We start from the raw sequence: 14813 nt of genomic DNA on the forward strand, positions 1-14813 counted from the left end.
CCTGAACATCTTGGGGTCAGGAAAGTTCATGTGGCAAGTAGAGATCAAAAGTGATCTGATATCCTGAAGCAGATGGGGTGCTAAGCCTAGAGGGTGTCTCTGCCTTCTTAGGAAGGATGTTTGGTTCTTTGATTGCCCCTCTGCCACTGAAGCTTTGTCCTTCATCAGTCAGTTTTGTTTGAGTGGATAGGTGTAGTTCCTTGGCCACTGGGGAGCAGAAATGTCTTATCTTTGGTCAGAAAAGCGAGTGTAGACTCAAAGCTACAACCCTTCATTTTTATGGTATGTTTTGGGGAAGATCCAGAGCTCTCTAGCTTGGACATTTGCCTTTTCTGTTTGGAAAGTTGGCTCTTAACCTTGTTTCACATAAACAAAACAGTAAATAAAACCTTTGGACCTTAGATTCAAAAATAAAGTTTTATTGCCGACTTAACCTTCCTGCTTACCTGCTCAGAAGTTCATTAGCAAATGTCCCATTGAGTTGTGTGGTGACTGTTTTAGTCAGAAGCACTCTAGACTGAGCAAATAATTCATTGTTTCATTCTTGTGAAGTTACAGCTGACTTTGAAAGTGTTTAACAAAAGTCATGAGTGATTTTGCATTCTCATTTTTTAAAACCATTTTGGCCTTTTCTCCATCATTCCATTGTTCCACTGCATGAGCTAGCAGTTGGTACCATTTGATAATCTTAATTTCAAAATCCCTAGCTAGTGTAATTTAGTTTAAACCTTTGTGTAAACAAGTTCTTGCTTTTTATGCACAAACCTTGCTGTATGCTTTCTTTTTCTATTTGAATCTGGGCTTTGGAACCTGGCTAGATCTTTCAGTTGCCTAGGAAATGGCAACTTGGGTCATGCTGTGGGCATTGATGGTTTCGAATAACTCTTGGGTCACATGTGACTTTAAGCTGCTATTTCCTGTGGATAGACATTTCCAGGATTTGCAGAATGTCCCCACATGATGGACTTGATTGTGACAAGGAAGAGTTGGTGGTAGCATAGGCCTTGGTCCTTTATTTGGAAAACATTTAGAATCTCTTAAGCATTGACTTTTGATATAGGTGTTGATGGTTTTTCCTCCAGATTACTTTGTAACTCTTAAAAGGCCTAAATGGAAGAAATAAAAGTGGTATTGCAGGGGCAGCTATGTGGCTTGCTGGATAGAATGCTGGCCCTGAAATCAGGAAGACCAGAGTTCAGATTTGACCTCAGACACTTACTAGCTATGTGACCCTGGGACTGTCACTTAACCCTGTTTGCCTCAGTTTCCTCATCTTTCTGATGAGCTAGAGAAGGAAATGCGAATCACTCCAGTATCCTTGCCAAGAAAACTGAAATGACAGAACAGCAATGACAGATGACAGGCTGTGACCCAGGTTGCAGGCACCAACTCTTGCTTCTGCCCTTCAGACCCTGGTGTGGTGTGTATTTTGGGGAAGATTCGAGGTTTTTATTCGGTGGCTTTTATCTGTGACCTCTTTGATTTCTTAAGATGCACTTTCTGCTCCTTTTCCTGTGAACTCTGGGTACCCGCCTTTTGAGTACGTGGCTGGGTCCAGCAGGTGTGAGGGCCACCTGGGGCCACAAATGTTGCTTATGTCACCACTTTTCTTTTGTCAGTGAGATTTCTTTTAGAATAAACATTAAAGGTCAGGGTTCTACTCTGAAACCTTATGATATTTATGTTTGTGTGTAAGTACAGAAAAATGTACTTCCCAGCTTCTCAAGTATGACAGTGCTTTAAAGTTAAAAATAAAAGCTAGTGTTCATATAACTCTTTAAGGTATAGAGAGTGCTTTACATATGTGATCTCATTTGATTAAAAAGAATCACAGGGGAAATTTTTGTTAAAAATCATGTAATTGGCCAGACTCATCTTGCTCCAGGCAGGCTCAGTAGGAGCGGCCCCTTTCTGGTGTCCTTCTCTGGTGCTAGTTAATGGTGAATGAGAAAGTGAACAAATTGATTTCCCTTTAAAAAACAAAATTGATAACTCCCCGGATATTTGACTGATGTTATTGATCAGTGGTAGGTAGGAGAGAAGAAGATTTGTCTGATCTGCCCTCAGGAAGCTTGGCAGTGCCCTCTGGTGGGAAAGTTGTGGAGTTGTTTGCTTCAACCTGATGCCCTTTTCAAATGGATTTTTTTCCTCTTCATAAAATTCCCCAGATGTTTGCTTGTACAGGATGCCTCCCTGGAGTTCACTCGACTTCACGATTAATTTAATACTGAAACAGAACTAGTAGAAAATCTCCATGAGTTGATTTAACCAATAGACAACTGTCTTTTTCAGGTTTGTTGCAGGTGTTGGGAGGAGGGGGCAAAAATGACACTTGGTTCAGAGAGTATTTTTTTCCTGATCCATCTTCACCAGCAGCTTATTTTTAAAGCTTAGAAATTTAACACTGAGCATCAACACCAATAACAAACCTTGTTTGGTGACTATTTCCTTGTAACAAAATAGTTGTGCATGTAAGCAGTCACTGTCGAGGGCCCATCCGGAGCTTTTAATCTGTTCATTCTTTTCCACTTTTCCTTATATGACTTTTAAAACTCTATTAGTATAAAATTTTTTTTTTTATTGAGCAATCAGGGTTAAGTAACTTGCTCAAGGTTACACTGCCAGTTATTTCTGGGTGTGGTTGCTGAGTGTCTGAGCCCGGGATTCGATCTCCAGGTCGCTCCCAACACTGGAGCCGGTGCTCCTACTCGCTGAGCCACCTGGCAGCCCCTAAGCAGTTGGGGTTAAGTAACTTGCTCAAGGTTACACGGCCAGATGTTTCTGGGTGGTTGCTAAGTGTCTGAGCCCAGGATTTGATCTCCAGGTTTATCTCAACACTGGAGCCGGTGCTCTTACTCGCTGTGCTACCTGGCCGCCCCTATTAGTATAAAATTTGAAAGCATGTAATCTTTTGTGAGAGATGGCAAGGTGGCAAGAGGGTGCCCATTGCAGTTGGCAGACATCTGCAGATCCATGGCTGTAATGTGTGATGTGGAGGAGACTTTTTAGGTAAGGGAGTGAACCTTTGTGTACTAAGTATTGTAATGGTTCCATCCATAACTCCTTTTGGGACATCTCACCTTACTTTTAACAAATCACTATAAAAACAGTAGGATATCTAAGATAGCAGATGAAAGGATTCCTTACTTTACAAATGATTAACGAAAAGCAACCTTGAAATTATGTTTGATTTCCATCCAGTTTTTCAAGGATTGGCATAGTAAGGTTTCTGGCTTCTGACAAAGGAGATCAAGGACAGCATTTGGCATTTCTGTAGGGATTGGTCTCCTCATGCCCATCTTGAGCCCATGACTTCTGCCAGTCAGGAGACTGAAGCCATGGACACACATGGATTTCTTGTGCAAGATGCAGACCGTAAAAAGGGCACGTGGAGAGTCAGCCATACGGTGGGTAGCTGGGCAGCTGGCGAGAAGACTGTGCTGGTGGGCAGACTGCAGAACTTTTCACAACTTGGCTTCCCCTACTCACAACAGACTTTTAAAACACACTGTAGCCTTACTTTCTGCATTACCTGACTTGCCATAGAACATAGAGCTAGCAACAGACACCACCTTTTATAGATGAGGGGACTGAGGCCCAGAGAAGAAGTGATTGGTCCTCAACCAGTAACAGGCAAAGCTGCTCCTGATATAGTTGTGAGAAACTAACGTGATGCTTTGTGTAAAGCACTTTACAGACGTTGCAAGGTACTGTGTAAACACTGGCTACTGAAGCTAGGACTAGGGCTCCCATTCCACCTGCTGCTCTCCCTCTGTCCCTTCAGGCCGACCTGCAAGAGAAAACGCTCTCTTCATGTTTCTGAGTCCTTTTCGGGGGCCATTTCATCCCTTAGCTTTGTGCCACCCTCCTCCTCTTCTGAATGGGAATGAGGCCTGTGTATTTCACAGGATGGTTGGGAGAGTTAAATGAAAGGATGTTCTCTCAAGGGACTTGCAAACCTTAAAGCGCTTTACAAATGTGAGCATTTACAGCGGATGTCTTCTTATACTTGAGAGAACAGTTGGCTGAGAGTGTGTGTGAATACTTGGAATAAGTTGATGCTTTCATGTTTTTCTTGTAAACACTGGCCTTTGTAGAAGGTGTGACTTGCTGCTTATTTTTACACTCATTTTACTAAAATCAAATCAGTGTTTAAAAAGAGCCAGCATGATGTTTTCCTCTTGAAAAGTAATCTTATTTCCAGCCAAGTAGTACATGTTGGATATTTTAAAAATAGCCCTTGCCATGTCATAGCAGATTTGCAACCTCTTGTCTCTTTTAAAAAGGAGGGTCCATGTTAAGGGGAGCTTCTGGAAGGCCAGCAAGCTCCTGCCTTACAGAAGGGCAACAGGCCCCTGGAATCGCGTCTGTGTTTCACCCTGTTAGAGATCATCGCATGCACTGTTGATTGCATTTGCGCTCTGTTACCATAAAAAAAAGGAAACTCCGTTTTTTCAGTTAATATATCCCATTAAATGTTTTTGGTACTTTCATTCTAATAGATATGGGGTTCCTTCGAAGTGTGTAGAAGTAGCTTCCTCTGTGAAGGCGTCTTGTCGGGAGCTGGCGTGTTAATTTCATGAATGGAAGGTCACTTAAGCATGCCGATTGTGAGGAGTCTTTTTGCCTGGTCTGTTTTGAAGAATTTAATGGAATAGTTGCCTGAGATTGTCACAGCTGATGACTTAGCTTGCTGATGTTCAATGGTATACATGATTTTTAATGTTAAATAAAATCTTTCCACAATAGAGTATCACTAGTGCTTCGGGCATATCCTAATTTAGTTGTAAGATATATGCTGTTGTACAATATGAAACAAAATTATCCAGAGGAAATGGACTTTATTTTAATGTGATAAAGATATCTAATGCTTCATTGGAACCTTTTTTAGATCATTTTTTTTCTTGAAATGGTTCATTGATTAAGACTGACAGTTATAGTGTAGAATGATTATCCACATATGTATTTTGTGTCTCATCATCCCATCTGAAAATCAGGGAAATTGCTATTTGTGCCCGGACCATGCTCCTGTCCTTGTAAGAGTCACACAAACTGAACCTGCTATGGGCCATGTGGGGTGGACCAAAGACATGGAGAGGCAGCTGGAAGGGCCACCCACCTGCTCTGGGCCTCCCTTTGCATCTGGCACGTGGAACAGCATCAGCCCCTTGTTCACTCAGGGAGGCAGGCTCCTGTAGGGTTTAACAGGAATGTTTTGTTAACAGTAGTTTCTGCTTTTATCTCCTTCAGTATGTAATCGGTAAGGTTGATCTTGAGTTGTTTGGCTAACTAATTTCTGATACAAATATAAAGCGACAAATATCTGGGGGGAGAATTAGACCAGCTGAATTAGGGCTGTCAGATGTCCTGCACACACTTAACTAGCCACACTCTGTGTTAGACAATTCCCCTGGAATGTCTCAGTGCCCCCCACGTACTCCATGAAATTGGGGGAGACTGAAAGCCGCCTGCCTTAGAGACCTCAGCAGTGTGTAAACTTCTGGCACTGGTATAATCGATCCCAGCTTTTCTGACTGGGACCCTGAGGCCTTGCTTAACTTGTCCATGGTGCTGCATCTCCATGCAGATGATCCCCAGATGTGTATGGCCAACTCTGATCTCTCTCTGCTTGGCACAAAGTAGGTGAGTTCCAGACTTCTGTCACCATCTAGCTGCCTTCTGGACATCTTGGACAAAATCTTTTGTAAGTAACTTACACTCACCATCTCCCCCCAGACCTGTCCCTCAGAGTCTCTGCCTCATTGTCATCCTCAATCCAACACTTTGATGTGTTCTGCTCAGATACTATAGTGACTTTCCTAAAATGTAGGTCTGACCATGCCATCCCCCCGGTGCCTCTCAGTCAACTCTGGAATCAAATAGAAAATCTCCTGTGCAGCTTTTGAAGTCCTTCACAGTCTGCCTCCTTCCTGCCTTTCCTGTGCTTTCACTCTGTTACCCTCGCACACCCTTCATGCTTTTGGTGTTGTGAACCTATTGGGCAGTCCGATGAAGCCTTCAGCTCCCTTCTCAGAATTACATTTGTAAATGCATCCAGTAAAATTGAGAAGGTGCAAAGAATCTCAACTGGCCTGGGCTTTGGGTGTTCCTTCCTTAGGACACTCCTTGTGCTTTCTGTGGGCGCTTCTAAGAGCAGTTCCCCCAGGGCTGGAATGTTATCTCTCCTCTCTACCTCCTGACCTCTTGGGGGATCCTGTCTTTTGCTCTAGGCCTTTTCAGGTCTTTCTCCTCTTCCCTCTCTCACTGCATACCTCTTGTCTGTATAGAATTATTGCTTGTTGTGTCTTCCCTTAGAACTTAAGCTCCTTGAGGGCAGAGACCACGTTCTTGCCTTTCTCTGTATAACTTGCCGTTAGTACCGTATCTGGCACATGGTAAACTAAGTCCTTGTTGACAACTGACATTGAGTATGGATCAAAAGTAAAACTTGATTTTTATTTTTAAAAAATTCTGTTTTCTGTACTCTCACCCTGCCTGGAAGTGTGGTGTTCTGTTTTTGGTCCTGAGAAATATTGGCAAGGAAACTTTGATGAACTCTGGGTTTTTTGCTTTTTTGTTTTGTTTTATTCCTCCATCCGTTGGCCATCACCATCTTGGTGCAGACACACTTGATCGGCTTTGGCTCCACTGCAGCTCAAGAATTCCTCTGCCTCACCTCCAGCCTGCCCCCTCCTTGTTCCAACTTCGAGGCAGAAGTGGAACCTGCCCCTAGTTCTAACACTAGCCCTTTCCCAGCCTGGACACTGCTCCTTTTGGTGTGTACAGATTCACCCAAATTCTCAGGCTCTGAATAGAGTCAGGCCCCAGCTTCCTCAAAAGCTGTATTCTAAAAGTTTGATGTGATTGTTCCCAGAGGAGAATGTGTTCTTCCTTGTAAACAACATACCAAAGATTTCCTTCAAGGCTCACAATACAGTTAGACCACTAAAGGTGTCCCTCCTTGTGGTATGGGGGTGTGACCCTGGGTTTTTCTGCAACTGTCCCAACTGACCGTTAGCTCTGTCAGATCTTAGCAGTCTGGGAAACCTTGGAATGTCATATTGTGGCTGTCATCAGAGGACAGACGTGGCCAGGCCAGGGGGGCTGTATCAGAAGGTTGACTACCCCAGGTTGATTATTTTTTTTTTACACTAAATCATAGTTCAGTAAGATCCTTTCAGAGTAAATGGAAAGGGCCCCTCTCACTCCCTATTATTACCTGTTGGAATCCAATGTATCATTCAGATTCTCAGCTCTGGTACATCCCCCAGGTAGGTGGTCTCAGGCCCACCCATACCCAACCTCTACCTGATAGGGCTTCCAAATGATTTTATTTCTCTTTAGTATTTAATCTATCTCTCTGGTACTTAAGAAATGATTGATTGGTTGGAGGGTGGTCCTTTGTCCACAATAAGGCTCCTTATTTAAAACTAGCTTTGTCAAATTGGATAGAATGGTTTATAATTAGCAACTTCTCTTGGGCTGGAAAGCTTGCCTTTGAAATGTGGGAGATCTAGGTTTGAATCAGGTATCTTAACTATTACTAATTGTGTGACCTTGAGCAAGTCAACATTACCTTTCTGGACTTCACTTTCCTTATCTGTAAAATGGGAATATTATATTTATTCTTCTCTGGATTGTCGTGGGGAAAGCTTTCTTAAGCTGAATGTAAATGTACAAGTTGTTACTATTAGCACCGTAAACACGAATTTCTTGAAATTGTTTCCAACTCCTTATGTCTTTTATCCAAGTAGTGTTAAGAGAATCTCCAATCTGGCCCTTGGAATTACAGGGTGTCATGGTCTGTGAATTAATGAGGGTTACTTACATTGCGTATAGAAAATGTACTCTGGGAAACTCAAAGGTTCATTTGTGGATATAGTGAAAGAGAAAATAAAAACTTCAGTCATATACGAATAAAAATGGAGTTCTGAGAACCGTTGTTTAATCCTGGTGTACCTGATATAAAACTCTGGATTTCTAAGAATTGCACCTTCCTAATTGTGTCTTCTGTCTTTGGTTGTCTGTCTTGGAAGTGTCATTACACCTCTTAATTTTCTGCTCCACTTTCAGTCAACAAGCTTGTATTAAAAGTCCCTGCTGTGTGCCCAGTTCTGTACTAGTCACTGGGGATATAGACAAAAATGAAATGATCCCTGCTCTCAAGGAACTGCCATTCTCTCAAGGGAGACTCCCCTGTAGCTGTATATACAAAGTAAAGCCAGAGTAAGCACCAGGTAGTTAGGGGCAGAGGGCTGAGGGAAAGCTTTGTGTAGAAGGAAGAGAGGACTGATTAATCTGGGCATGCGGATCAGAGCGCCACTGCCAACCTAGATAAATGAGGGGGTGTTGACTGCCTGACCTTTTTCTTATAAATAAGTTTTTTTGGTAGTGTGGGGCATAGAGAAATCTGGTTTTTCTTGCCTTGGAGATCAGGGAATGCAGGACTAGCTCAGTGTTAGTTATTTCCGTAGTCCCCCTACAATCTTTGCCAAACCTAGGAGCTGGGCTTTTGTAAGCTGGCTGGTGTGCCAGCTCTTCTGTAGCTTTGGGGAATCTTCCTTTTCTTTCAGTAGAGGCCTGAGTTCACTGCCCTTAAGGCTTCTTGCTCCTCACCGCCTCCATTATCACACAACTATCACCCCTTTCATTGTCATGGGAGAACTACAACTGGTTAGCTCTGGGGCCCAGGGACACTTGGGTGCCTCAGCCTATATTTTGGACTTCTCCCTTGGGGGATGGCTATCTTAGAGCTAGCTTTCTCAGTATTCTTTGTGGGGTCTGACTTCCAAGGGGTGCAGTGATGATCCCCTCCTAGAACCTCCACATCTCAGCCCAGGAAAAACATTTATGATATTTTAATGAATGTCTTTCATTGCAGTATTCACACTTATTTGTTATTTATTACATTCTATTAGCTCTCAGAAGGAAATCTTGGCTTTCACTTGCAAATAAATAGCTCTTTTTGATTAAAAAAAGTTATATTAGCATTAATCAGAATTTGCCAGTGTCTTTTTTTTTATGTTTGGGGCACTATTCTACTCATAAAGGAAGGAATAATTTCTAGGGAAATGACACCTAATCTTATAATACCGGCTTTACAAAGCTTCCTCTGGCCCTTCTGCCCCCTGCCCACCCAGTCCTTTGGGGCAGCATATAATTAACATTTGATCATAAAAAATTTTGAACACAATGCACCTTAGCGATCTCTGCTTCTAAACATAATTTGAAAATGCATTTAAAAATACATTTCCTTGGCCAAGTGAATTTGCTTCCTTTTTTTTCCCAAGGATTACAGAAAGTGCATAGCAAATTCAGCCTTCAGAATACCCAGGAGCAAGCCGGCTACAGCTGTCTTCCCCCACAGTATTCTAAAAGAACTAATGAGATGAGAAGTCTACAGCTGGTGGCAAGCACAATAAACCATGAGCCAAGGGCTCCTCTTCATCAGATCCGCTGCTTCCCCCATGGGATCCCGAGGGAGAGCGAACACTAACAAAGCCAGCAGGCTGTCTCATTCCACTCTATTGCTCATTTGCAGCTGTAATTGGTAGCTGAGGTTGCATTCTCTATTCTGAAACTGTCATACATGAAGGAATATATTGGTTCGTTGTGATTCGGATATAAATCGGCTGATATCTATCCACATGGAGTAAGACCAGACTGGCCACAGCACAGAGAGACTGGAGAAAGGCAGGTAGCCCAGAGAGAACTAAAATGGCTGCCCTTGAAGCTTCTATCTCAGTACACGGTTTGGGCAAGATGACATGTGCCCAGGCTAGAGCACTATGAAAATGAGAGGGCAACAGTTTGCTTGGGACTATCTTTACCTATTGTGTTTCTCTGAGAATGAGAATGAAGGCAAAATGTGTTCTTTTGTTGAAAAATAAAGTGTCTTAGAGGAGAGATCAGTTTGGTCTCCAAGGCACAGGAATAGTGAATTGTTCTTAAAAATACCTTTTCAGTACCTACTTACCATGTAAGTTGATAGGATTAATCATAGATTTAGAACTTACTCTGAGGTCTCTGAGCCTAGGGGTATAAAATCCCCCACCCCTGTTATACAGATGAGAAAATTGAGGCCCAAAGAGAGAGGAAGTGACTTCTTATTAAGCAGAATAGGGCTTTGGATCTGGCTTTTCGAACTCCATTCCTGCATTCTGACTATGGCCCTGTGTGCTCAAAAGAGAATTAGAAGCACAAACATGGTTTTGTTTGTTTCTGTGCTGTTTAAAAATTGCATATGTTAGGTTTAAATCAGAAGAGTTTGAAAAGCCCGTTCCACTTCATTCTGTTACGATAAATGAAAGACACAGTGGAAATCCTTAGAGGAAAAAGTAGCAGGCACGTAGTGGGATGAATTGTAGGGGATTTTCACTTACTTCATCCCCTTCCTTCCTCTGTCCTCTTTTGAGGAACATATTTCATGTACTTTCATCATGTAGTTTCATCACCACAATTTCAACCATCCAGTATTTTTAAAAATTCAAACATTTTCTTCTCTCTGTATATAAATACAAACACACGCATGCATGCTCGTGCACGTGTGTGTGTGTAGATCTAGATACAGATACATACACATACACATGCATATACACATACATAGTAGAAACATCGTTTGCTTCCTTGATGCAGTCCCCTGCCCAGGGCCTTGTGAGCACGTTCCCTCTGCTCTTAGGAAGCATTTCTCTTTCCCCCTTGAAAGATGCTCCTGTAGGATGTTTCACATTGACACATGACTTGCAGTATTCAAACCCTTGATGTGCGGCCCCCCCCCCCCCCCCCATGTGATGATTCCATTGTCCCCCATAAGATTATAGCCTTAATGGGTTGTCATAATGATGCTCACAAAGCAAGCATTGTGAGAGAGAGCTATTCCACAGACATTGACATTTCTGAGGATTTCATCTTACTGCCCAGAGCCCTCATTGGGCAGTGATCAGCAGTTAATTAATTGCCTTGTTTATTTGGTTCTCTATTTAGGGGTCTTCAGGTAGTCTCTCTACCTTGACTTGAAACTCTGAGGAAAGAGCCCTTGCTTTATCCTTCTCTGTCCCCCTCAGATGTCAGGGGCAGCTGCCTCATCTTGGACCACATGAAAAGCAGCAGATTGATGCTATAGGGATAAAAAACTGGTCTGGGAGTTGAGAGAGATCTGGGTTCTAATCCTGCCTCTCACGTTTAGCTGTGTGACCCATGAGCAAATCATCTAACTTCCCCAAGCCTCAGTTTCCTCATCCAAAGGGGATAGTAAATGATCGCAGTAGAACTTAGCTCACAGGGCTGTAATGAAGTGTCATTGAGAATCTTGGGAAACTTTAAAGCTCCTCTAAGGCTGGCAGCTGTTTCATAACAGGGGCATAGAATGGCTCATTGCTTCATGTGAATTCTGAGGGAGAGTTTGTGTTTGACTGAGAGGTATCCAATATAGAGAAGAATGGGCAGGGTTCTCTGAGCACAGAATTCACGTCTGTTATAAAATATCACTGGTAGTTCTTGGTCTACAAAAAAAGGCCAAAAACCGGATGGTGAGAGGCAGACAGCTGGACAAATAAGACACAGGCAGGGCAAGTTGGAGAGAATCTGGAGGAAGGCCCTGAGTCAGAATGTGGAGCGAGGCTCCCTGTAGAAGGGACAGTGCCAGGGGAGGAGGGAGAACCCACTTATCACTGGATCCTGGAGGACCTGGAGGGGATGAGTAAGGTGGGCAGGAAGGGCCATGGTGTGAAGGGCTTTGAACACCAGAGAGGCAACTTTATGATTGATCCTGGCGACAGAGGGAGCCTGTGGCATTTCTTGAGTAGGTGGTGACATGGTCACATCTGTGCTTTAGGAAGACCACTTAGATACCCCCCCCCCCATCAACCCCAGCAGCTAGAGGCATTATCAGAGGTGAGAAGGGAGTGTATTCAGGCGATGTTGCAAAGGGGGAAACAGCACAGCCTGACCCCTGATTGAATGGGTGGGTATTCATGGCTGATTCTGTGAGATGTACTGACTTGGTCTACCTTTTTGTAAAACAGTATGGCAGGGCAGGCCTTGTTTATTTATCTTTAGTGCTTATTACCAATAATGGACAGGTACAGCGTCCAGGAGTAAGATGGTGATGGGCCTCCCTGAACTTTGTCTTCTGTCCTGCTGGCACTCCATCTGACCACCATATTAATAAAGTGAAGGGTGCCCACAGGAGAATAGCGGGCACAGTGGAGGGCCTTCAGGAGATTTCACATGAGGGTCACTTAAAAGAACAAGGGTTGACTGCCCTGAAACAGGGCAGGCGACATGATTGCCATCCTCAAGTGTTGGAAGGTCTGTCAAAGGAAAGGCACACCAGACCTTGGTGGCTTGGCCCTGAGGTAGAAGCAGAGGCAGCTGCCGAGAGGCAGATTGAGACTGGGTGTAAGGAAACCCATCCCACCAGTGAGAAGTGTCCCAAAGAGTTCTGGGCGGCTCTGGGGGGGCCGCCAGTAAAAGCCAGATGACCGCTTGTTGGGCATGGTGCCATGAGGACTCTTGCTTGGAATCTTCCACTCTGGCCTAAGCAGACACCCCCTCTCCTCCTTTCCTGATGGGCTGTCAGTAGAGAAGCCCCTGGGGTCGGGCGCAGGACCCAGGTGTTGGAGTCTGGAGGCTTGAGGTCTAGGCTCTGGGCTTCCCTCAGATGGGACCCACTTCAGGTTCTCACTTATCTCCTCACTCTTGATGTCTTCATCTGGGAAATGGGAGTGCAAATGTGTTTTAAGATTTGCCTCAAGGTTCTTGAGAGGAAAACACTTTGTAAACTATGTCCCAGTTATTAGTAAGTGCCCCTGCTGCTTAATTATCTCTTGAAATGCTTCTCTAGTTGATGAGATTTCTTCTAAAGGCTTATTTCCCATTTGTTTCTTTTTAAGCTTCACCCTGTTGGCCTGGCAGAAGTGACTTGTAATCATCCTACGTACATGATTAGGTTTTTTTGCCCATAAATTAAGAGCCTGGGTCTAGAGCTGGGAACCTCAGAGATCCAGGAGCCCAACAGTTCCTCATTTTACCAGTGAGGTCGCTGATACCCAAGGAAGTGAGGGGACCTGCCTGAAACTCTACAGGTGATCAGAGCAGAATTTGAGCTGAAGTCTTCTGATTGCAAAGCTCTTTCCCAAAGAGTGGCAGCTGAGTGGTGCAGTGGATAGTGTTATACTTGGAGTCAGGAGGTCCCGAGTTCAAATCCAGTTTTACACACTTACTGGCAGAGAGACCTTTGTTCGCCTCAGTTTCCTCACCTGTAAAATGGAGATCATACTGGCACCTACAAGATTGCTGTGAGAATCAAATGAAGTAACATTTTAAAGTGCTTTGGGAACCTTGCAGAGCTTTATAAATGCTAACTAGTATTACTTTCACTGTACATGTTAATTGTGTCAGCAGCGTAATGTTGAGAGCACCTGTAGTAAGTCGTATTTACCTCTCAGATGTTATAAGACTCAAAAGAGATGAGGTCTTGGATGAGCATCAGTTACTGCTGTTCATGGAATGTGTCCTTAGTAAATGTGTGTTGTTCTGGGTTAGAGGAAGGGTTCTTCCGAGTGTGTGGTGAGCAGATGCCTGTGATGTGTTCAGAGCAGGTCCTGGAGATGCACTGGGCCCAGTCGTGTTTCTGCTCCTGCTGTCTACCCTCCGCCCTGCTCCCCCTGACGGCCGGAGGAGAGACCTCTGGGCACTGGCCACATCTTGGGATCAGTGATGTACTGTTCACACTGTTGTTTCTAACATGGTGATTAGTAGGTATTTTAGCAGTTAGAATCAAACAGACAAATTCATTTAACTGCTGGCTGTTTCTCTTCCTCTCCGCTGGTAGGGGGGCTGGTTCATGGCATTGTGGGCACTGCCCTTAAAGTCTGTGATGCCCTTCTCTAGAGTGATTGAGATAGGCCTGCAGCAGGGCTTTCCCAGGCCTCCTTGGGTGTTGTCTCTGAGTCTAGAGAGGTCATGGGGCACCAGCTTGCCACCATCTGCAGGCGCCATAGTTCCTGGCCTGTTGGGCGAGGCAGCTTATCATGTCCCTTGACTCCCGGTGTTGGGCCCCAGCCCCTGCCTCTGTAAGGCTAGGTATTGCCAGCCTCTGGGTGGGTGCACACCCTCTCTTTGTCCATGTGTAAGAGACGTAGCTGATTGCTGCCTTAATGATGATCAGAATGGAATGATAGTGGAAAAATGTGCTCCTTGTTACATCTCTCAGATGTGGGGGAGGGTCTCTGTTTTCGTAACAAAACAAATCTGAGCTCATGTGGTGCCCTAGCATATTAGGGAGCCTTTCTGCACTACTGCAGCATGTTCCTTCAGCGTCCTCAGTACCCGCCAAGAGCCTCTTCTATGTGACTAGATGTTTGCTCATATATTTTCCTCCCTGACTCATAGGTTCGCAGACTGAGAGCTAGCAGAGACCCTGATGATCTTCTAGACTTGAAGAGAGGCCTGAGGCCCTCAAGGACAGGTCACACATCTGGCACTTGAGCCCTGCTTCTTAGTCCTGGCCTCTTTCCAGTGTATCTCCATAACTCAGACTTTTCTCTTTGTCTGGCAGGATTATAAAGCGGATGAAGACCCAGCATTATTCCAGTCAGTGAAGACCAAGAGAGGACCTTTGGGACCCAACTGGAAGGTACCATTCCCAAAGGGTGCTGATGGTCCCTGGCTTCAGAGCCTTGATTGGGCAGTTAGTAAATCCTGGCAAGGGACTGATGTTTACAGGAGATAGAATGGGCTCCCTGGAGTTTGGTTCCATGGAAGCAGCTAGTGGATACAGCTGGTTAGCAGGTGGGCAGCTCCCCAGTAAC

General features: G+C 44.3%; 1 protein-coding gene across 1 annotated transcript in view; it reads left to right on the forward strand.

The window, feature by feature from the left end:
- PITPNB (phosphatidylinositol transfer protein beta) overlaps nucleotides 1-14813 on the forward strand; it is an 81527-nt gene that overhangs the window by 40027 nt on the left and 26687 nt on the right. The window contains exon 8 of the mRNA XM_069081379.1: nucleotides 14561-14638. Within this exon, the coding sequence (XP_068937480.1) occupies nucleotides 14561-14638 (78 nt within the window). The remainder of the gene's footprint in view (nucleotides 1-14560; nucleotides 14639-14813) is intronic.

This window comes from Petaurus breviceps, unplaced genomic scaffold (genome assembly GCF_028583685.1).
Source record: "Petaurus breviceps papuanus isolate PSGF00001 unplaced genomic scaffold, PetGlider_PUasm1.0 99, whole genome shotgun sequence".
NCBI lineage: Eukaryota > Metazoa > Chordata > Mammalia > Diprotodontia > Petauridae > Petaurus > Petaurus breviceps.